Source organism: Pan troglodytes, chromosome 21, assembly GCF_028858775.2.
Source record: "Pan troglodytes isolate AG18354 chromosome 21, NHGRI_mPanTro3-v2.0_pri, whole genome shotgun sequence".
NCBI classification, from domain to species: Eukaryota; Metazoa; Chordata; class Mammalia; order Primates; family Hominidae; genus Pan; species Pan troglodytes.
Window position 1 is genome coordinate 32,219,456 of NC_072419.2, and position 22,718 is coordinate 32,242,173.

The following is a 22,718-nucleotide window of genomic DNA, read 5'->3' on the forward strand; positions in this document are numbered from 1 at the left end:
GACTAGGAAATGTATAAAGAGGGCTTTATTTTTCCAGAGTTCTGGAGGCTGGGAAGTTCAACATCAAAACATCAGTAGGTTCAGTTGTCTGTTGAGGGCTCATGTCTGTTTCCAAGATGATGCCTTCATGCTGCATCTTTTGGAAGGGAGGAGCATTGTGTCCTCACAGAGCAGAAAATAGAAGGGCCACAGGACAAACTCCCTCTATCAAGCCTTTTCATAAGGGCACCTGATCCCATTCGCAAAGCTCTATCTTCGTGACTTGACTTAATCACTTCCCAAAGGTCCCACCTCCTAATACTTACACTGTTTCAACAGTAAACAGTTTATGTAGAGTTTCAACATAAATTAAGGAGGGGACAAAACATCCAAACCAAGGAAGGCTGGGAGGGCAGCCAGAGGGAAAGTGCAAGAGGAGGTTTGGTGGAGGTGTCCTAGATTGTTTGCAGTCCAAGGAGGTTGGGGAGAGTGTCAGTAACAGGCCTGCCTTGGTATCCCTGCTCTGCAGTCACTGGCTAAGAGCAGTCCTTAGAAAGCACAGCCTGGCACAAATACAACAAGAATATGTGCTCAGTAGGAAAGAGACCACATTTCCCCAATAGCCCAGGTAATGCCCTCCCCTCAACTGGCATCTCTGTTCCCTAAACATTGACCTCTTTTCTCTGAATCTCTTGGGGACACATGGGTTGAATTCAGGTTCTCTGTAGCCCTCTGGATTCTGTCTGCCTCTGTTATATCTTCACGAACAAGTTACGCAGCCTCAACTAAAGCTTGTAACAGAGCAAAGTTACTCTCCTGAGTGTGTCCTCTGATGGATGGTGAGATATAACTTCAAGATGAAGCCTCACCCACACTCCCTGTACAAAAACGCTTCTCACGTAAGTGTCTCTTTAAGTGCTTACTGTAGTATGACTTATTGCTAAACTTTCGTCCACACTCTTGGCATTCATAAGGCCTCTCTCCTGTGTGTATTCTTTCATGCACAGTGAGGTCTGACTTACTGGTATAGCCTCGCTTACACTCCTGGCAAACAAAAGGCTTCTCCTTTGAGTGTATCCGCCAGTGGTGTCTGGTGAGACTTCTCTTCCAGCTGAAGCCTTGCCCACACACATTACACACGAAGGGCTTCTCCCCTGAGTGTGTCCTCTGGTGTGTGAGGAGATTTCCCTTCCAGTTGAAGCCTCGCCCACACTCCTTGCATACAAAAGGCTGCTTGCCAGAATGTGCAAGCTGGTGTTTCACAAGATTTGACTTCCAGATAAATCCTTGCCCACATTCACTACAGATGAAAGGCTTCTCCCCTGAGTGTGTCTTCTGGTGGAAGAGGAGAGTTGATTTTAGGATGAAGCCTCGCCCGCAATCCTTGCAATTAAATGGCCTTTCCCCTGAGTGTGTCCACTGATGTCTAAGAAGATTTGCCTTCAAACTAAAACTTTTCTCACACTGCTTGCACATGAAGGGCTTCTCTCCTGAGTGTGTCCTCTGATGTATGGTGAGATTTGGCTTCAAGGTAAAGCCTCGCCCACAATCCCTGCAGAAAAAACGTTTCTCACCCAAGTGTGCCCTCAGGTGCTTGTTATAGGAGGACTTATCCCGAAACCTTCGCCCACACTCCCGACATCCATAAGGCTTCTCCTCTGAGTGTGTCCTCTGGTGTAAAGTGAAGGTTGACTTTTGGATAAAGCCTCGTCCACAGTCCTTGCACACAAAAGGCTTCTCCTCTGAGTGTGTGATCTGATGTTTCACAAGGGTTGACTTCTGAATAAATCCTTGCCCACATTCTCTACAAACAAAAGGTTTCTCCCCTGAGTGTGTTCTCTGGTGGTAGACAAGAGTTGACTTTTGGCTAAAGCTTCGCTCACAATCCTTGCACACAAAAGGCTTCTCCCCTGAGTGTGTTCTCTGGTGTCTGAGGAGACTTCCTTTCACGCTAAAACTTTGCTTACACTGCCTGCACGCAAAGGGCTTCTCCCCTGAGTGTGTCCTCTGGTGTGTGATAAGGTGTGACTTATTGCTAAAGCCTCGGCCACACTCCTGGCATCTGTAAGGCTTCTCTCCTGAGTGTATTCTCTTGTGCACAACGAAGTATGACTTATTAGTATAGCCTCGCCCACACTCCTTGCACACAAAAGGCTTCTCCCCTGAATGCGCCTTCAAGTGCTTGTTGTATGAGGACTTATCGTTAAACCTTCGCCCACACTCCTGGCATTCATAAGGCTTCTCTCCTGTGTGTGTTCTCTCATGCACAGTGAGGTATGACTTACTGGTATAGCCTCGTCCACACACCTTGCACAGAAAAGGCTTCTCTCCTGAGTGTGTCCTCTGGTGTCTGAGGAGGTTGGCCTTGAGGCTGAAGCCTCGCCCACACTCACTGCACACATAGGACTTCTCTCCTGTGTGTGTGTTCTGGTGCAAGAGCAATGCTGACTCATCTCTAAAGCCCTGGTGACACTCCCTGCATGTAAAAAGTTTCTGCCTGGAATGTGCTTTTTTGTGTATGATTACCATCATCTTCCGGCTGAAGTCTTGCCCACGCTCTGCACACTTGAATGCTCCCCATCTTGAATTTTCTATTCCTTTCAATACTTTGTCTATTTCTGTAGGATTTTCCCTCTGGCCTTGACTAGACTCTATTTCCACTACACTGTTCCTCCTCCTTGAGCTTACTGCATGTCTTAGGGGTGGGCTGGAAAATGCCATGGGCTTAGTGCTTTTTTCTTTCTCTTGACCTTCAGCTGTGTCACTCTGGAAGCTTTGATCAGAAAATTGTAGTTGCTGTTGCCTCTGATGTGCAAGTCCAAGATTCTTGGGCCGCAGGACATGTTCTGCATATATTCCTGGAGAATAGACCAACAATGAGACTGAATCAGTAACGAAAAGTCTTCTATGAAAGAAAAACCCAGAACCAGATTGCTTTACTGCTTAATTCTAATAAACTCATAAAGAACAACAAACACCAATTCTTCTCAAACTATTCCAAAAAAATTGAAGCAGGGCAGGGAGGAATTCTTCCTAACTCATTCTAAAAGGCCAGCATTATCCTGATACCAAAACCAGACAAGGACACAGCAAAAACAGAGAACTACAGGCCAATATCCCTGATGATGCTAAATGGAAAAATCCTCAACAAAATACTAGCAAAACCAATGCAACAACACAGAAAAGATAATACACCATGATCAAATGAGATTTATCCCAAGTATGCAATCATGATTCAACATACACAAATCAATACTTGTGATACATCACATCAACAGAGTGAAGGACCAAAAGACATATGATCATCTCAACAGATACAGAAAAAGATTTGATATGATTCAAAATCCCATTATGATAAAAACTTTTATTTTTTTGAGACAGGGTCTCACTCTGTCACCCAGGCTGGAGTGCAGTGGCATGATCATGGCTCACTGCAGCCTCGACCTCCCAGGCTTACACGATCCTCCCACCTCAACTTTCTGAATAGCTAGACTACAGGTGCCTGCCTGTAGTCAAGCCATAGGTGCCATTGCCTGGCTAATTTTTGTATTTTTTGTAGAGATGGGATTTCGCCATGTTGTCCAGGCTGGTCTCAAATTCTTGAGCTCAAGCAATCTGCCCATCTTGCCCTCCCAAAGTGATGAGATTAAAGGCATAAGCCACCGCACCTGGCCTATGATAAAAACTTAAATCAGGTGTACAGGAAACATATCTCAACATAATATAGACAATATGTTCCAAACCCACAGCAAACATCTTAGTGAATGGGGAAAAGATAAAAGTCTTTCCTCTAAGAACTGGAAGAAGATTCGAATGTCTACTTTCACCACTCTTATTACCATAGTTCACGGAGTCCTAGTCAGAACTATGGTAAGAGAAAAAAATAAGGCAAGAAAAGGAAATAAAAGGCATCCAAGCTGGAAAACTGAAGTCAAATTGTCTCTTTTTGCAGATGACATGATCGTACCTATAGAAAACCTAAACACTCTTCGAACTGATGAATGATGTCAATAAAGTTGCACAATATGAAATCAGAAAAAAAAAATCAGTAGTGTTTCTATATGCCAATAATAACTAGGTGAAAAAGAAATCAAGAAAGCAATCCCATTTATAATTGGGACAAAAAAGTATATGAATAAACAACCCCAAATTAAATGTTCTCTATGATAAAAACAATGAAATAAATAGACGAGGACACAAACAAATGAAAAGACATCTTATGTTCATGGAGCAAAATAATACTGTTGAGATGACCATACTGCCCAAAGCAATCTACAGATTCACTGCAATACCTATTAAAATACCAGTGATATTCTTTATAAAAATAGACAAAATACTCCTAGAATTCATAAGGAACCAAAAAGACCTCCAATAGGCAATAGTGAGCATAAAGTACAAAGTGGGAGGCATCATACTACCTCACTTCAAAATATAATACAAAACTAGTGTCATCAAAACAGCATGGTATTGGTCTAAAAATAGACACTGGCCAGGCACAGTGGCTCACACCTGTAATCCCAGTGCTCTGAGAGACTGTGGCAGGCGGATTGCTTGAGGCTAGGAGTTCGAGTCCAGCCTGGGCAACACGATGAGACCCCATCATTACAAAAGGTTAAAAAAAAAATTAGCTGGGCATGGTGGCACATGCCTATAGTCCTAGCTACTTGAGACACGAGGATCACTTAAGCCCAGGAGTTAGAGGCTGCAGTGAGCTATGATGGCACCACTGCACTCCTGCCTGGGTGGACAGAGCAAGACCCTGTCCATAGAAACAAAAACAAAAATGAAATACACATAGACCAATAAAAGAGAATAGATAATCTACAAATAAATCCATATATTTACAGCCAACTGATTTTTGATAAAGGCACTAAAAACATACCTTAGGGTAAGGACAGAATCTTTAATAAATGGTATTAGAAAAAGTGAATTCCAAAATGAGTAAGAATGAAGTTAGATGTTTGTTTCTCATACTATACAAAAATAAACTCAAAATAGATTAAAGACTTAAACATGAGTTCCACAATTATAAAACAACTTGAAGAAACACAGGAGAAATGCTTTAGGACACTGGCCTAAACTAGCCATATTTTATGGCTAAGACTTCAAAATCACAAGCAACAAAAGCAAAAATACACACATGAGACTACATTAAACTAAAAACTAAAAAGCTTCTGTACAGCAAAGGAAAGTATCAACAGTGAAGATACAAAATGTAGAATGGGAGGAAATATCTGCAAAGTATTCATCTTACAAGGGACTAATATACAGAATATACAAGAAGTCAAAAAACAGCAACAAAAAATCCAACTAAAAAGTGGGAAAAGGATCTGAATAGACATTTCTCAAAATAAGACATACAAATGGGCAACAGGTATATGAAAAAATGCTCATCATCACCAATAATCAGGGAAATGCAAATCACACTGAGAGATCCTCTTACCACAATCAGGATGGCTATTATCAAAAAGAGAAAAAATAACAAATAATGGCAAAGATGCAGAAAAAAGGCAATAATTATACGCTCTTGGTGTATAATTAGTACAGCCATTATGGAAAATGGTATGGAGGTTCCTTAAAAAACTACAAATAGAACTACGATACAATCCAGCAATCCCACTACTTCATATTTATCCAAAGAAAAGGAAATCAGTATGGCAAAAGGATACCTGTACCCCCATGTTAACATTATTCACAATAGTCTAGATATGGAATTAACCTAAATGTCCATCAATGGTTGAATGGATAAAGAAAATGTAGTACATATATATAATGGAATGTTAGTCAACCATAAAGAAGAATAAGAATACTGCTGTCATTTACAGCAGTATCATTAGAATCATTATCATTAACTAATGATATAATCAGTATCATTAGTTCATTATGTTAGGTGAAATAAGCCAGGCACAGAAAGCCAAATATTGCATATTGTCACTCATATGTGGGAGCAGAGGCTAGGAAAGGGAGAGGGAAGGGAGAACGAAGAGCAGTTGATTATGGGTACAAAAATATAGTTAGATAGAAGAAATAAAGTGTTTGATAGCACAGTAGCGTGACTATAGTTAACTGTAATTTATATTTCAAAATAGAAAAAAATTGAGTATACAGAGAAATGATAAATATTTGAGGTTATGGATCCTGATTTGATCATTACATATGGTATGCATATATCAAAATACCACATCTACTCCATAAATAATGTACAATTATTATGTATCAACAAATAAGAAAATAATCCCCCCAAAACTAATACAAAATAGTAGGCATCTACAAAGGGGAGATATTTATATATAAATGGAGAATAATAAAGAATTATCTTTTTTAATACATTAAAATGAATATTCATATTAAGAAAGGAAAAACTAAAGTGAAAAGAGAAATAGCAAACTGACAGAAAATACTGCTGGTACTATGACAGTCAATGTGCTTATTATTCAGGAAAAATACTCCAAAACTTGTCAGATATATGATTATATGACCTTTCCTACATCATCTGTATAATTTTTAATTTTTCTGATCACTTGGATAATGACAGTTAAGTTTGCTGATTCTGTAAAGTTACAGGGTAACTTACAATGGTGTTATTTTGGCACTATCCACATACATCCCACCTTCTCATACCTGCACTGAACCAGCTTTGTCATCCTGCCAGTAACCTCACTTATGAGTTAAATAAAATCCTAACATATGCTCCCATTACAATAAACATTCACACTTTCAGAAGTCAGTGGTAGACAAGAAGCCTTTTATTTTAATTCACTGACAGACAAATCAGCAAGCAATTGATATGGGGGCGAGAGAAGGGAGTTGATAATGGGCTGAACATTAGCATCCCCCCCAAATTCATATGTTGATGCCTTAACCCCCAATGTGATGGTATTTGGAGGTGGAGTTGTTGGGAGATAAACAGGTTTAGTTGAGATCGTGGGGTGAGCCCATGAGAGGACACAGCAAGGAGGCGGCAGCCTGTGAGCCAGGATGGGGACCCTCACAATGAAGCAAAGGTGCCAGCACCTTCATCTTGGAATTCCCAGATTCTAGAACTGTACGAAATAAATGTCTGTTGTTTAAGCCTCCCAGTCTATGATATTTCATCATTTCTACGATACTCAAGATGACAGAGGAGTCCCTTCCCACCTATGTAAACTGAGGGAGTGGCCCCGATCCAAAAGCAGAGACCTTATGCGCGTGAAAACTCAGGCCAGCTCCATATTTCTCAGTGGATGCCCCCACATTTTTTATGGGGTGGTGGGAAGCAAGGAATGGGAAAGAACTCCACAGTCTGTATGAACCTGCTTTTTTTGCAGACAATAGGACAAAGTCAACAACAATAACCATAAAAAAAATCAACCTGCTAATTTTCTGATAGAGAGTATACTGTGTAATTCCACTTACATGAAGTTCTAAGATGGGTGAAATTAAGGCATATTGAACAAAATCCGAATAGTGATTTTCTCTGGTGGACGTGGGGGCAGGAAATGACTGGAAAAAGGCACAAAAGCACTTCTGGGGTGAGAGTAATTCTTTTGTGTTGTCATAGGGGTCCAGATTACACAAAGTTATGCATATGTCAAAGCTCACTAAATGTTACACTTAAGATTTATGCATCTTATATAAATCCTAAAAAGAACCACAAAGAAACATTATAATACTACTTATTGATATGCATGCTGAAGTGTTTATGCATAAAGGATAATGATGTCCACAATATTAAAGAGCATCAAAAGGAAGATGGACTTATGGATGGAGAGAGCAATGCACAGCTGGGTAAGTAAGCGATAAAGAATATGGAGCACAAAGCTAAATGCTGACTGTAGGTGGCAGATCGACAGGTGTTCATTCTATAAGCCTTTCAACTTTTTAGTATCCATCAAAATATAATTGTTCAACATTTGCTTCACAAAAAAATGCTGGAGGAAAGGAAGTATTATAGGATGTAAACTCAAAATATATATGCCATGAAATAAGGAAAGTTAAATGAGGGTTACAGTCACCAAAAAAAATCTTAGGAACTAATATTAATATTAAACAAAATAGATTATAATACAGTAACTATTATTAGGTTTTACAGATGAAATATGATGACCAGGATTTGCTTCAAAATAATCCAGGAATGGGAGATGAGGGTGAAAGTACAGAGGACACAAGATTCCCTGTGAGCCAATAAAATTATAATAATTCTAACCCTGCATGTATTTAATAGTAGGCTAAAATATATAAAGTCCTACAAAACTTAGTAGATATGGAACAATCCACTATGAATATAGAAGATGTAAAAATCATCTTTTCAAGTATTGGATAGTTCAAACTGCCCTCCCAAAAAAAACTATAAAGCCACAGAAGAGTTAAATAACAACAACAAAAATCTTTATATATTGGCCAAGCATGGCGGCTTATGTCTGTAATCCCAGCACTTTGGGAGGCTGAGGCAGGAGGATCACCTGAGGTCAGGAGTTCAAAACCAGCCTGGCCAACATGGTGAAACCTGTTTCTACTAAAACTACAAAAAACATTAGCCAGGCGTGGTGGTGAGGACATGTAGTCCCAGCTACTCAAGAGGCTAAGACAGGAGAATTGCTTGAACCTGGGAGGTGGAGGTTCCAAGGAGCCAAGATCGCGCCATTGCACTCCAGCCTGGGCTACAAGAGTGAAACTCCGACTCAAAAAAAAAAAAAAACTTTATATCTTTAAATCTTTGTATCTTTATAAACTTGATCTAGGAAGGGTTTCTTAAACAAGACATAAAAGAGACTTCCAAGTACTTGAGGAGAACTGCAGCTGTGTAAGGCTAAATCTGTCCACACATTCTCCAAATAGGATATAAAGGTCAATAGAAACAGATGACCCCTGAAACTGACACATAACAAGATAGAGAAAACTAAATTTATCATTGTCATAAGCAGAAAACTTAACACCACTTTTCAGCAGTCTCCTGTGGTCCCACTGTGAGGAGTGAGGAAAGCCAGTAAAACAGCATGAAAAGAGAAGAGAGGAACACAGGGCCTAACTGTGAACTAAAACTGCTCCAAGAGAGAACAAGTCCACCCTAGAGGTAAGAATCATCATCATCATCATCATCATCATCATCATCATCATGAGTCCTGATGAACCACTGCAGTGACTACAGGGACTTAAGAGGGTGCACAATTCTACCACAGCCCCACTCAGGCAGTACATCTGGGGGAAATGGGGGAAGGAGGAAGGTGAAGTGACCTCTGGCAACAGTAGTACTGCTTAAAACATTAAACGACAAGGAAAAAAAGCTATGGGAATTGAAGAAGGAGAATAACGGACAGAGGTTTTAAGAAGCTAAAATAGAACTTAAATTTACAAGAAAAAAAAATCCCATCAAAAAATGGGCAAAGGATATGAACAGACACTCCTCAAAAGAAGACATTTATGCAGCCAACAAACTTAGAAAAAATGCTCATCATCACTGGCCATCAGAGAAATGCAAATCAAAACCACAATGAGATACCATCTCACACCAGTTAGAATGGCAATCATTAAAAGTCAGGAAACAACAGATGCTGGAGAGGATGTGGAGAAATAGGAACACTTTTACACTGTTGGTGGGACCGTAAACTAGTTCAACCATTGTGGAAGTCAGTGTGGCAATTCCTCAGGGATCTAGAACTAGAAATACCATTTGACTCAGCCATCCCATTACCGGGTATATACCCAAAGGAATATAAATCATGCTGCTATAAAGACACATGCACACGTATGTTTATTGCGGCACTATACACAATAGCAAAGACTTGGAACCAACCCAAATGTCCAACAATGATAGACTGGATTAAGAAAATGTGGCACATATACATCATGGAATACTATGCAGCCGTAAAAAATGATGAGTTCATGTCCTTTGTAGGGACATGGATGAAGCTGGAAACCATCATTCTCAGCAAACTATCTCAAGGACAAATAACCAAACACTGCATGTTCTCACTCATAGATGGGAATTGAACAATGAGAACATATGGACACAGGAAGGGGAACATCACACTCTGGGGACTGTTGTGGGGTGGGGGGAGGGGGGAGGGATAGCACTAGGAGATATACCTAATGCTAAATGACGAGTTAATGGGTGCAACACACCAGCATGGCACATGTATACATATGTAACTAACCTGCACATTGTGCACATGTACCCTAAAACTTAAAGTATAATAATAATACAAATAAATAAAAATAAAAATATTAAAAAAAAATTAAAAAAAGAGAAATGCAAATCAAAACCACAATGAGATACCATCTCATGCCAGTTAGAATGGCGATCATTAAAAAGTCAGGAAACAGCAGATGCTTGAGAGGATGTGGAGAAATAGGAATGCTTTTCCTCTGTTGGTGGGAGTGTAAATTAGTTCAACCATTGTGGAAGACAGTGTGGCTATTCCTCAAGGATCTAGAACTAGAAATACCATTTGACCCGGCAATGCCATTACTGGGTATATACCCAAAGGATTATAAATCATTCTACTATAAAGACACATGCAGATGTATGTTTATTGCAGCACTTTTCACAATAGCAAAGTCTTGGAACCAACCCAAATGCCCATCAATGATAGACTGGATAAAGAAAATGTGGCACATATATACCATGGAATACTATGTGGCCATAAAAAAGGATGAGTTCATGTCCTTTGCAGGAACATGGATGAAACTGGAAACCATCATTCTCAGCAGAGTAACACAAGAAGAGAAAAATCAAACACTATATGTTCTCACTCATAAGTGGGAGTTGAACCATGAAAACACATGGACACAGGGAGGGGAACATCACACACTGGGGCATGTTGGGGGGTAGGGGGCAGGGGAGAGGATAGCATTAGGAGAAACACCTAATGTAAATGACGAGTTGATGGATGTAGCAAACCAACATGGCACATGTATACCTATGTAACAAACCTGCACGTTGTGCACATATACCCCAGAACTTAAATTAAAAAAAAAAAGAAAATCAGTAAATAGAAGAATGAGATGCAAATTGTATCAAAAAATTTATATTTACTTACACAGAAAAATAAATAATTAAAAAACAAAACAAAACAAAAAGAAGCTAAAATAGGAATACCTGGACAGTATCAGGAAGGGGCAATAGACTTAGGCTTGCAGTCGGGCAGTCACGAGGAAAGTCACAAATGAGGAGATTGAGTGGGAGAAAGAAGTCTAGCAAGTAGGGGGAAAGGAGGCTTCCTGGGAGAAGGAGTCCAGGGACCTCAGGAGAACCTCTCACTCAGCAAGGACTGGAAGGAAGGCAGGGCCAGGTGGTCTGAAGAGCAGCCAAGGAGGCCAGAACAGCTTCCAGGTCCCTTGGCCTCAGAGAAGCCTCCTCCCTCCTAAAAGGTGGAGTGCCTTGTGCTCTGTCTGCCCTGTCTATCCCCTCACCTGCACAGGGGCCTGGCCGGCGTCTTCTCTCTTCTCCCCAGGGCGCTTCCCCTTGCTCTAGCCGCCTGATGAGTTCTGGTTTAGAATGGAGAATTCCTGCTCACAGGGAAAAAAACCATGAGGTGACTCCTGGTTGTAGGCTCCACGGGCCATTTGCTGGAGCCACCCAGGGCAGGAAGGGAGGGAGAATCAGAGGGGGAAGGCTCAGGAGGACCCTGTCTACCATGATCAGAGTACAAACCCCCAGGGGGAGCCCCAATGTGGGGAAAGGCCTGCAGGTGCCCAGTGGCAGTCAGTATGAAACTTTACCAAAGCCAGACCTTCCTCAGGGGAATAGAGAAAACAACATTCTTGTCTCTGAACCTAACCCTATGGCAACATCAGAGGCACCACAGGCCAAATGTTAGGCTCGAGGGAAGCCACGCTTACCTAGTGAGACCAGGTGGCTGTAGTTCTCCAGTGTCACCTCCCTGTACAGGGCCCTCTGAGCAGGGCTCAGCAGCCTCCATTCCTTCTGGGTGAAATCCACAGTGACATCCCCAAATGCCAAGAAAGCCTGTAACACAAAACCCAGGCATGCTCACCAGGGACAGTGTTGCACTCAGGCAGTTGGAGGATTCCAGGTTCTGCCATCTGTACACAGATCACTACTTGATGAGTGACACCCACAGGCCAGTCACCTGCTGGAGGACGCCAGGAAAGACAGATCACTCCCCAGGAGTGGTGCTGGCCTTGGTCCTGTGCTAATAATGTGACTGCTAGGGCCAGTGAAGGAAATGGGCCCATCCTGTGACAGCAAGAACGACAGTTCTGGGAAGTCTCACCTGTCTCCTGGCTCCCTGAGGTCCCATGACTGTCTTCCTGCTCTCCACGGAGAAGGGAAGCTTGCAGATGGCCAATCTGTGGGAGGAGAGAAGGCAGAGGGTGGCTGGGTGCAGCTGCCCTCCCCATGTGTGACAGTTGGTGTGATTCCAATACCAACTGGGGATCTGGGGAGGGCGCACCTGCACAATTCCCCTGTGGGGATCTGGCCAAAAGGTCTAGGGAGCCAGGCTCCCTGCAAATCCAGGACAAGCTCATCTGGGAGTGAAGTGTGCCCCAGGAGCTGGGTGACGTTTGTTGCTTACATCACTGAGGGGCTAAAAGGATGAGGAACACCTGCAGATGAGGTCTTGCGTTTAAGGTTAGGGCTCAGAGTTCCAGGTGTTCTTTGCACTGGACAGGAGAATACACAAGAGCTGTCTGCCTCTTCTAGCCTCTGTCTCCCCGGGTTTGAAGTCAGGATAACCACAGGTGCAGACAAACTTGAGAAGGCCACAGGCAGATGGCATTGGCAGTTATTCAGTACTGTACAACACCAAAGCCTTTAACAAATTAATAGCATGGGGAGTGTGAGCTGTCAGGAATAAAAGTCCTCAGACACATGGTTAATCTAAGGCAATGAGTGATCCAATGCAATTTGGATCCTGATTGCAACAAAGAATATGTGAGGAGTTTTAACAGCCAGTGAAATCTGAACACTAATTGGATATTAGATTATCAAACATTAATTTTGTTGTTATAAAAGTATTTTGGGTTTTAAAAACATGAGCCCTTCCTTGTATACAAACTTTTGGAACATTCATGAGTGAAAATGATGTCTGGATGTGCTTAAACACCCCTTCTCACCCTCAGAAGTCAATTGAGCATTACTGGCCACACTTCATAATTTTTAGAACTGAATAATGTGTACTGGGTTCATTATATTATTTTCTCCAAATTTTTTGAAAAAAATTCCAGTAGAAATACAGGAAAAGAGCTGTAAATTAAAGTGGTGGGTGTAATGATTTCATTAGAGTATTCACTATACTTTTAAGTGAATGTTTTGATTAAAAAAAGTAAAGGTAAAAACACAGACCTATAGGGGTGAAAAGAAGGAAATGTGAAGGAACAAAGATGCTATCATGTGGTGATTATGATGAACACAGCATACATCCACTAGCCAGTAACTTTGAGACAGAAGTGAACAAATACTATGGTGTTATGAAAAGAAAATAAAACTAGGGACCCCAGTCCACTCTGCCAAAAGGAAAAACATTAAGCTGAAAACTGAGTCATGCAAGAAGCTGCCTTTCCTTTTGTTCTTAAGGAGATAGCTACAGATAAAACGTTAAATATCTCCATAGTAGCTACTCTATGCACACCGTATCTTATGTAAAGTGCTGATTTACTGAGTGTGAGATGAATGCATAACTATTTTCCTACCTGCTCCTTTTCTCTTGTCACAGGTGGATTACCACACCTTTCCTCTTTCCCCTCCAGCCTACTTTTCCTTTTTAAACAATGAAGCTCTCAAACTCATCTTTGGGGAAAGGCACTGGCCTCTTTCTGTGGCATGTCCTCAACTGTGGCAAAATAAACATCTAAATTGGTACTTGACTCTGATACTTTTTGGTTTACATGTAGTTGGAGAAGAAAAACAGTGAAATTTCTTCCTCTGACGGCAGTTGAAAGGTGATTTAAAACATTTTTGTTATTTCTTTCTATATACTTACATAAATAGTTTACCTTTCATGTCCCATCTGTGCTATCTTTACCTATTCCAAAGTCACAAAGATATTCCCCTACATTTACTCTTAGAAGTTTAAATATGTTGTTTTTGATGGTAGTATAAATATGTATTTCATTTTTTAACTGTTTGCTGCTAGGTTACAGAAATACAAGTGCTTTTTAAAAATACTGACCTTATTTTCTGAAGTTCCTAAACTGTGTGTTACTAGAATCTAGTTGTTTAACTACAGATTCTTCCATGTACATACTCACATCTTCTGTGAATAAAAAATTTTTCTTTTTCTGTTTCAACGTTTATGCCTTTTACTCCTTTTAATACCTTAACAGGTTAGCTAGTTATTCTAGGATAATGCTAAATAAGAGTGATAAGAATCAACATTAATGCTTGTTCCTGATCTTAGTGTGAACACACTTCACCATTAAATATGATGATTGCAGCCAGGCTGTCACACATAACCTTTGTTTCATTAAGGGAAATTCTTTCTATTCCTCATTTACTGAGAATTTTTACCCTGAATAGGTGTGAAATGTTATCAAGTATTTTTCTGCATTAAGATAGTCATGTAGGTTTTTCTCTTTTGCTCCCTGAAAGCAGTGAAAGGAAAATAAAAACGTTGGAACCCAAACCACTCTGCCAAAAGAAAAATATTAAGCTGAAAGCTGATTCATCCAAGAAGCTGCCTTTCCTTTTGTTCCTAAGCGGAGAACTACAGATAGGTTAAGTAAGGTTAAGTATCTCCGCCGGGCGCGGTGGCTCACGCCTGTAATCCTAGCACTTTGGGAGGCCCAGGCGGGCCTCCTCCTCGTGGTCAGGAGATTGAGACCGTCCTGGCTAACACCGTGAAACCCCGTCTCTACTGAAAATACAAAAAAATACAAAAAATAGCCGGGAGTGGTGGCGGCGCCTGTAGTCCCAGCTACTCAGGAGGCTGAGGCAGGAGAATGGCATGAACCCGGGTGGCAGAGCTTGCAGTGAGCCGAGGTCGCGCCACCGCGCTCCAGCCTGAGCAAGAGTGAGACTCCGTCACAAAAAAAAAAAAAAAAAAAAAAAAAAAAAATTAGTCGGGTGTGGTGGCGAGCGCGTGTAGTCCCAGCTACTCAGGAGTCTGAGGCAGGAGAATGGTGTGAACGCGGGAGGCAGAGCTTGCAGTGAGCGGAGACCGTGCCACTGCACTCCAGCCTGGGCAACAGAGCAAGACTCCGCATCCAAAAAAAAAAAGTTAAATATCTCCACAGGTAGCTTACTCTATGTTCACTCTATCCTCGGTTTTTTGGGAACAAACTCTATTTGGCTAGAATATATCATCCTTTTCATGTATTGCTGGATACTACTTGTCCATATTTTGGTGAGAATTCTTGACTATTTTCCTCTGGAATGATTACATGTAAGGGCACATGAGAACTCTTGTTGAAATGTTCTGTATCTTGATTGAGGTGATAAGTGACCTGTGTATACTTTAAAGAGTCAAAACTCATTATACAATTAAAAGCAGTGCTTCTTACGGTATGCAAGTTACACCTCAACATTGATTAAAAATCCTCTCAGAGATCAAGTATATATGGGTAAAATAACAAGACATCTGGATTTGTTTAAAATACTTTGGCACATAAACAGGGGGAAGGGATAAATCTAACAAAACTACCCATGGTTTTAAAATGATCAAATCTGGATGAAGGCAACATGGGGATTCCTATTACCATCTCCCAATTTTGCTACCCATTTGAGATTTTTCATAACACTAGTTTACAGAAAAAGCATTAATCATATTGCTAATTCTATGCTTACCAAAAAATTGGCTAAAATAATCTTATAGGAGCTAACTTCATTTGAAAATACTCAAAAGTCCCCAGCATTCAAGAAACTGCCCAATCAAGAAAAAGCCACATTAAAAACAGAAGGCAGCTGGCTGGGCACAGTGGCTTATTCCTGTAATCCCAGCACTTTGGGAGGCTGATGCGTGTGGATCGCTTGATCCCAGGAGTTCGGGACCAGTTTGGGCAACATGGCAAAGGCTCATCTCTACAAAAAATATAAACATTAGCTGGATGTGGTGGCATGTGCCTGTAGTCCTAGCTACTCCTGGCTTGAGCCCAAGAGGTTGAGGCTGCAATGAGCCTTGATCATGCCACTCCACTCCAGCTTGGGCAACAGAGCAAGACATAGTCTCAAGAAAACAAAACAACAACAACAACAAAAACAAAACAGGAGACAGTCATATTTGCAGCCCAATACACCTTATTCCCAATGTTCTATCCTGTCCAAGTGTTGTCTAATGGAAAAATCTCATGGTGAACTTGCCTATAGATCCCTGGGGCAAAAAATTACAGGTGCAGAATACAACAGAGCTTCTAAAGCAGCATCTCAGTTTCCACTTCCTTCCCTCAAACCTGAGAAAGCACAGTAGACCTTTCTTACAAGGTTCTAAGCTGTTGGAGGCTGCCTGAGGGACTGCTCTGTTTTGAGGATCTCACACCTTAGGGAGGAAAAGCACTGGATCATGCTTGGCAAAGATGCAGACAGACTGAAGAGCAGATGCCTGGGGCAAGATATTATGGGTGGAGACATACAACAGACCATCAAAGGCCCAGAGGAGAGACTCTTGGGACAAATATTTAAAAGCAGTTGCCTATGAGAAAATGGAAAAAGCCACAAGCAAAGGTAAGATCCATGCTCCAAAAAGGCCTGAGAAAATCTTAAACCTTCTCCTCAGATTGATCCCAAAGCTTAGAACGAATGCCAAGATAATAGCAAAAATCCTCCCTGGAAAAGAGTCAGTCTGCAAAAACCAGAAAAGGAGGTTGTTTTTTCCACAATGCCTAATTTCTAACAACAACAACAACAACAACAACAACAACAACAACAACAACAAAAACTCAGAAAACATGGCCCAATAAGTGGAAGAAAATAAAGTGACGGAAACCTTCCCTGGAGAAACATAAGCTTCAGGCAAACTAGACAGATTTTAGACTGTCTAAAATATTCTCAAAAACTCATGGAAACACAGGTAGAGAAAAGGGAATCAGGAAAATATATATGAACAAAATATCAACAGAGATTACAAAAAGGAAGCAAACAAAAATTCTGGACCCGAAAACACAGTAATTGAAAAATTCAGTAGAGGGATTTAACGGCAGATGAGCAGGCAGAAGAAATAATCAGTAAACATAAAAAGAAGAATTTGAAATTTCAGAGACAGAGAAGCAGAAGAGAAAAGAATGAAATAAACAGAGCCAAAAGAGTTATAAGATGCCATTAACTGGACATATATATGGGTGTCTAGAAGATGCTGATAGATTACTGAAGAAATAATGGCCAAAACTTCAAAATTTGAAGACAGACGTGAATCTACAAGGCCAGCACACTCAACAAACTCCAAGAATAAATTCAAGGAGGTCCACACCCAAACACACTTCTCAACTACACTTACCTGAAACCAGCTTCAGGAACACAGGACTGGCAGGGGGAGAGAAGTTAAGAATAGTGGCATCGTGCCTCTCTCAGGGAAAAGCTGTCACCATAGGCTGAGAACTGGAGAGGGACAGGGTTCCATCTTGTCATTTTCACAGCCCACAGTGGAGTTTCTCTCAGAGTGGACCAAAATGGGGGTGGGGTGGGTAGCAGTTTGTGTGTCAAATGTTACAGACTCTCACTGTTCTCAGAAAGGCTCAGTTGATTTTTCTGAATAAATGTTTCTCTAAATTCCTGAGTGGTCTTAAGACAAATTCTGTGTAGTTTAAATGGTTGTTTTTGGTTTTCTAAATTACCAGTTATGGTGTTTTGCTGGAGATACAGTCCACGTCGCTCCTCACTGCCATTCCAGAATCCACATTTCTGATTATAGTTGGGACCAGAACTAGGGCCAGGCAATTAGGTAAGTGGTGTGATCATTATTTGTCCTCATGGGTAGAAGTAGAATTAGGAGATGAGCCTGGCAGGCAGAAGAAGGAAGGGAAGGAAAAAGCTATGGCAAGGAAAGAATGAACAAGCCTCAGCACCTAAGCAAGCAGATGGGAAGTTTGCCAAGGTAGGGAAACTTCCTTTACCTAGATCACAAAGAGAGAAGTAAAACAGACAAGGGGCACTACTGAGCTGGTTTCTAGATATTTCTTCTCTCATGCTTCCCATCTTAATGAACCTGAGTGTGAAATCTGAATTGTAAGGAGAAATTTTTGAGACCTGGAAAATTTCTGCATAAACTGGGTAATGGGTGAAATTAATACATTGCTAATTTTGTTGAGTATGATTCTGGTACTCTAGTTACGTTAAAAGGCAAGACAATAACAACAAAAATAGTCCTCAGAGAAGTAGCTGCAGTAAATTTACAGATAAAATGGTGTCTTGGATTGGCTTCAAGATGCTCTAGCCTGAAAACAGAAAGCATGGGGTGGGGAGGAGGTTGGATGAAATAAGAAGAGCAAAGTGTTAAGGTGCAACAAGGGAACAGAGAGATCTGTTATATATTCTCTCTACTTTAGTTCCTACTTCAATATTTTTCATAGTAAATTTGAAAAAAATTGAATATCCCTTCCAAGATAATTTGGAGAGGAAAAATAGAGAAAACTTTCATTTCCAGGGTGTGAATGGAGAACACTGCAAACTGTTTGGTCTCACTCCTGCCATCTGTTGACATCTGTGGGAGTTAATATCCTGTAGGAACAGAAACTGAGAGCCATAAGAAAGTGGTTTAAATTAGTTACCAATAAATTAGATATGAATATGAGGCAAACTTGAAACATTTAGCTCCTCCACGTACATTTCATTAAAATTCTCCTAAGATAAAAAAACAGCTCCTACATTTTTGGGAGATGAAAAATGTTCATATGTTGACTTGATGATCAAGACTTCACTATATACATTTCTCAAAACTCATCAACTAGAACTTAAAATGGGAGATAATTTTATTGTCTCAATTATACCTCAATGAAGCTAATTCTTAACAGAAACCCCCAAAATCCCAGCTTGCTCCACAACCCAGTCCACTTGATCCCAGATATGTTACATAAAGTAAAAATTATTCTTTTTTGAGACAGAGTCTCACTGTCCCCCAGGCTGTAGTGCAGTGGCATGTTCTCTGCTCACTGCAACCTCCATCTCCTGGATTCAAGCGATTATCTTGCTTCAGGCTCCAGAGTAGTTGGGATTACAGGCGTGAGCCACCATGCCTGACTAATTTCTGTATTTTTAGTAGAGATGAGGTTTCACCATGTTGGCCAGGCTGGTCTCGAACTCCTGGCCTCAGGTAATCTGCCTGCCTTGACCTCCCAAAGTGCTGGAATTACAGGTATGGGCCACCACGCCCAGCCATAAAAATTATTTCAACTGATTAACACACTACTTCTTAGTCTGTGAAATGGGGATTCCAATTCCTAATTTCCACATTGGTTGAAGAGATGAATATGGCAATGACTATAAAGCCCTGTCCCTGGGACAGGACAATGGCTCAGCACATGCTGACTGAATAATTTTTTACAAGACCTGGTCTGCACCACGAATGCAGCAGCCTGAATAAAGCACTGAGAGAAGAAATGTAGGGACAATGATGGAAGTGTCCTGAATGAGGGCATCAGATCTGGGGAACGTTCCCCATGAGAACCGGCTGAGAGGTTCTGAGCCTCAGATGGGACAGTGTAGGGCACAAGATGTCAGACATTAGCAAAGGAAACCCACCATGGTTTAGGGCAGAGAAGGCACTGCAGGAAGGCAATACATAAGAAGTCCCCACCTGGGGTTGGGCTGTCGTCCCTTACCCTGCAGACAGTCCTCTCATGGGTAACGTGGGAGTGGAGGAAGAGGAGCTGGGGACTAAAATAGCTCTAAAATGAGCTCTGCGATCCTCAAAGGTGGCCTTGGAAATTCCCAGTCCCAGGGTAGAGCCTCTTCTTGTTAAAAAAAAAAAGACCCAAAGTCTTCCAGAGAAGAAAACTTTACGCAGGTTCCTGGGAACAGATCCTGAGTGTGGGCATCGCAACAGACCCTGTCCTGACATGATGCTAACACTAAACACAGCATATCCTGTCGGTGCTTCCAGAATAAGGAAGTGTTGATATTCATTATAATATTTAACACTTATTGAGAATTTAATATATGCCAGGGACGGTTCCAGGCACGGCACAAATTTTTCTGCATTCAATCTTCACAACTGTCCTATGAAGTGACTATTACCCACCAATTTCAGATGGGGAAACAGGCACAAAACATTTAAATGCCTTTGTCAAAGCAACACAGCCAAGAAAGTGATAGAGCTCGGGTTTCAACTCTCACTGTAAAGGACTATGTCTTAACCAGTAGGCATGGCTATGACATTTCTCAATGAATCTGCACAGGTTAGGAGGGGATCTGGGTCAAGCTAGATTAGCTTGCAAGGTCATGAGGTATATCTTGACTGATGGGTCTCTCTACTTGGGGGTTCTGCTGACAATTTTTCCATAATGAAATGATTAAAATCAGTTATTTGGATGGTCAGTCCACAGCCCCAGAGACATTTAAAAAAACTGCTGGGCCCAATGGTTGCTGTTACTCCCACTCCAATAACCGAGGAAGCCCTACCAACCTGGTGAGGCCTAAATTCACCTTTTTTCCCTTGCCCAAATGCCTATCTATGAGGCTTGGGGAATCCTGCCCGAGAAACCATAAAATCTCATCAGATGAGTTTTATTACTCTTATATAATGAGGCTCACTTTCCAACCTGACTCTGGTACAGCATCACATGACAGCAGATGCTGAAGGAAATTATTTTACCCCAAAATATACTTCTTTGACATGTTTTGAAGTGGCTGCCGCAGGGGCAACAGATTGAAATGGATAGCCCCGCAAAGCTATCTTTAGTGGGAAAATTTGCATCCGCAGCGAATCTCCATTAATGCAGCCAGACCTCCTTTGTTCTAAGCCTTTCCTAGGTCTGGAAGAGACAGCCAGCCTGACGCGCGGTGGCTCACGCCTGTAATCCCAGCACTTTGGGAGGTAGAGGTGGGTGGATCACCTGAGGTCAGGAGGTCAAGACCAGCCTCAGCAACATGGTGAAACCCCATCTCTACTAAAAATACAAAAATTAGCCAGGCGTGGTGGCGGGCGCCTGTAGTCCCAGCTACTCAGGAGGCTGAGGCAGGAGAACTGCTCAAACCCGGGAGGTGGAGGTTGCAGTGAGCTGAGATCACGCCACTGCACTCTAGCCTGGGCGACAGAGCAAGACTCTCTAAAAACAAAAAGAAAAACACAAAAAACTGAAAACAGACATTTACCATCTATTCTGAGAGTTGCCAACTAAGAGGCTTCTTTGATCTACGCAATCCCCTTAACTCTGGCATGCTTTTGATTCCAGTCTTCAGGCAGTAGCTTAAGTCTCTCAACCAACTGTCCACTAAAGAATCCCTAAGTGCCCCCATGAGGTGTAAACCCGTTTGGAGATATACCAGCTTTTTGGGAGGAACCCGTGTATATCTTTCTCTTATTGATTTATGATTTTCTTTTTGGAGGCAGGATCTCGCTGTGTTGCCCAGGCTAGCGTGCAGTGCAGCCAACATAGCTGGTTACAGCCTCCACCTCCTGGACTCAACTGACTGGGCCTCCCAAGTAGCTGAGGCCACAGGCATGGGACACCACGCCCCGCTAATTTTTTTATTTTTCTAATTTCATGTAGAGACAGGGTCTTGCTGTGCTGCCCAGGCTGCTCTGGAACTCCTGGCCTCCCAAAGTGCTGGGACTACAGGCATGAGCCACACTGCTCAGCCTGATTTATGACTTTACCTGAAATTCCTGTCTCCCTGAATTGTATAAAATTAACCTGCAAGCCCGACCGTCTCGGGCACTTTCACAGGACCTCTTGAGGCTGAATAACCTGGGCCACAGTCACTCATACTGACTAGGAATAAACCTTTTAAAATATATTTTGGCAGAACCCGGATTTTGCCGTCATTAGCAAGGCCCCAGGGAAGAGGACACCTGGGTCCCCACAGCCACCTCACCTCCCGCGGACGCTGCCCCACGCAGAGCCCCCCTCTCCACCACAACACGTCTAGACGTGCCCGTGCGAGGACATTTGGTCCCGGCCTACACTCCTATCCGCGGAAGATCGTCCCAAGGCGGGGTGCTCCCAACCCAAAGCAGCGGCCCTTCCCCAAAACACGCGGGCGAAGTCCTCCCCTGTCCCGTCTCCCACAATAAAGTCTGGAGCATCAGAGTCGGAGGGAACCCGAGTCGGACCTAGCCCATCCGTCTCATGGCTGTAACCCCCACCCCACCAGTGGACCCTGGCTGTGGCCGAATCCCCCTCCACCTCCGGCCAAAAGACCCCCGTGGCAGCTCGCTAGGCCGCTGGCCCGTCCCCACCCGAGGAGCGGCGACCCTGGCACAAGAGGACCTGGGTTGCTCGGCGCCCCTGTGAAATCCGGGCTGTTCACCGCCCGAGCCGCCACTACACGCAACCGGGAACGGAGACTGAGTGGCGGCCCAGACCCGGGGCGCTCGGCAAGCCGCAGCCCCACCGCCCACTTCAAGGCGCGGCCTGGGTCTCCGCCCCTCCCCAGAACGCGGAGACGCCGGGCCTGAAGGAGCGCGCGCTACGGCCCCAGCAGCGCCCTCACGTCCCAGGCCTTCCCGGCCCTTCTTCCTGCACCGGAAGGGCGCGCTGCAGAGAGGGACCCGCAGGAGCGCAGCTCACCAGGGCGGCTGAGGGCGAACCGAGGCGGTGAGGTCACCGATGGTGGACCACGCACCTCACGGCTCGCTGACGCCCAGGGATCTGGAACGCTCTGCGCCACCCGGGACTACACTACCCAGAATCCTCAGCGCGGCCGGGAC

At 42.7% G+C, this 22,718-nt stretch overlaps 1 protein-coding gene and 1 long non-coding RNA gene across 23 annotated transcripts in view; one reads left to right on the forward strand and one right to left on the reverse strand.

Moving 5' to 3' along the window:
* LOC107969980 (uncharacterized) overlaps positions 1-16,794 on the forward strand; it is a 69,657-nt gene extending 52,863 nt beyond the window's left edge. For all 8 annotated transcript variants that reach the window (XR_010154116.1, XR_001712166.2, XR_010154120.1 and 5 more), the window contains 3 exons: positions 697-878; positions 2,736-9,031; positions 13,638-16,794. This is a non-coding gene — a long non-coding RNA (uncharacterized LOC107969980). The remainder of the gene's footprint in view (positions 1-696; positions 879-2,735; positions 9,032-13,637) is intronic.
* ZNF337 (zinc finger protein 337) lies at positions 11-22,716 on the reverse strand. Of its 15 annotated transcripts, none has more exons than XM_063802639.1 (7): positions 22,579-22,666; positions 17,686-17,849; positions 17,349-17,374; positions 12,195-12,270; positions 11,800-11,926; positions 11,371-11,466; positions 11-2,837 (listed from the first exon to the last, which is right to left on the reverse strand). In XM_063802639.1, exons 4-7 carry the CDS (start codon positions 12,219-12,221, stop codon positions 832-834), a joined length of 2,256 nt encoding a protein of 751 aa, XP_063658709.1. In that variant the 5' UTR covers positions 12,222-12,270; positions 17,349-17,374; positions 17,686-17,849; positions 22,579-22,666; the 3' UTR covers positions 11-831. The 15 variants fall into 15 exon arrangements, with proteins under 15 accessions (XP_063658709.1, XP_063658706.1, XP_063658708.1 ...); XM_063802636.1 differs by having other exon boundaries at positions 17,686-18,583; positions 22,579-22,626; XM_063802638.1 differs by having other exon boundaries at positions 22,279-22,606.
* Positions 22,717-22,718: the final 2 nt, after the last annotated feature.

Excerpts from the sequence above, each read along its gene's own strand:
- ZNF337 (XM_003316857.6), bottom strand. The coding sequence starts at position 12,221 with ATGGGACCTCAGGGAGCCAGGAGACAG. Across the intron at positions 11,927-12,194 it reads CTCAGGGAGCCAGGAGACAG|GCTTTCTTGGCATTTGGGGA; the intron begins GTGAGACTTCCC and ends TTTGTGTTACAG. Across the intron at positions 2,838-11,370 it reads CCGGCCAGGCCCCTGTGCAG|GAATATATGCAGAACATGTC; the intron begins GTGAGGGGATAG and ends TCTATTCTCCAG.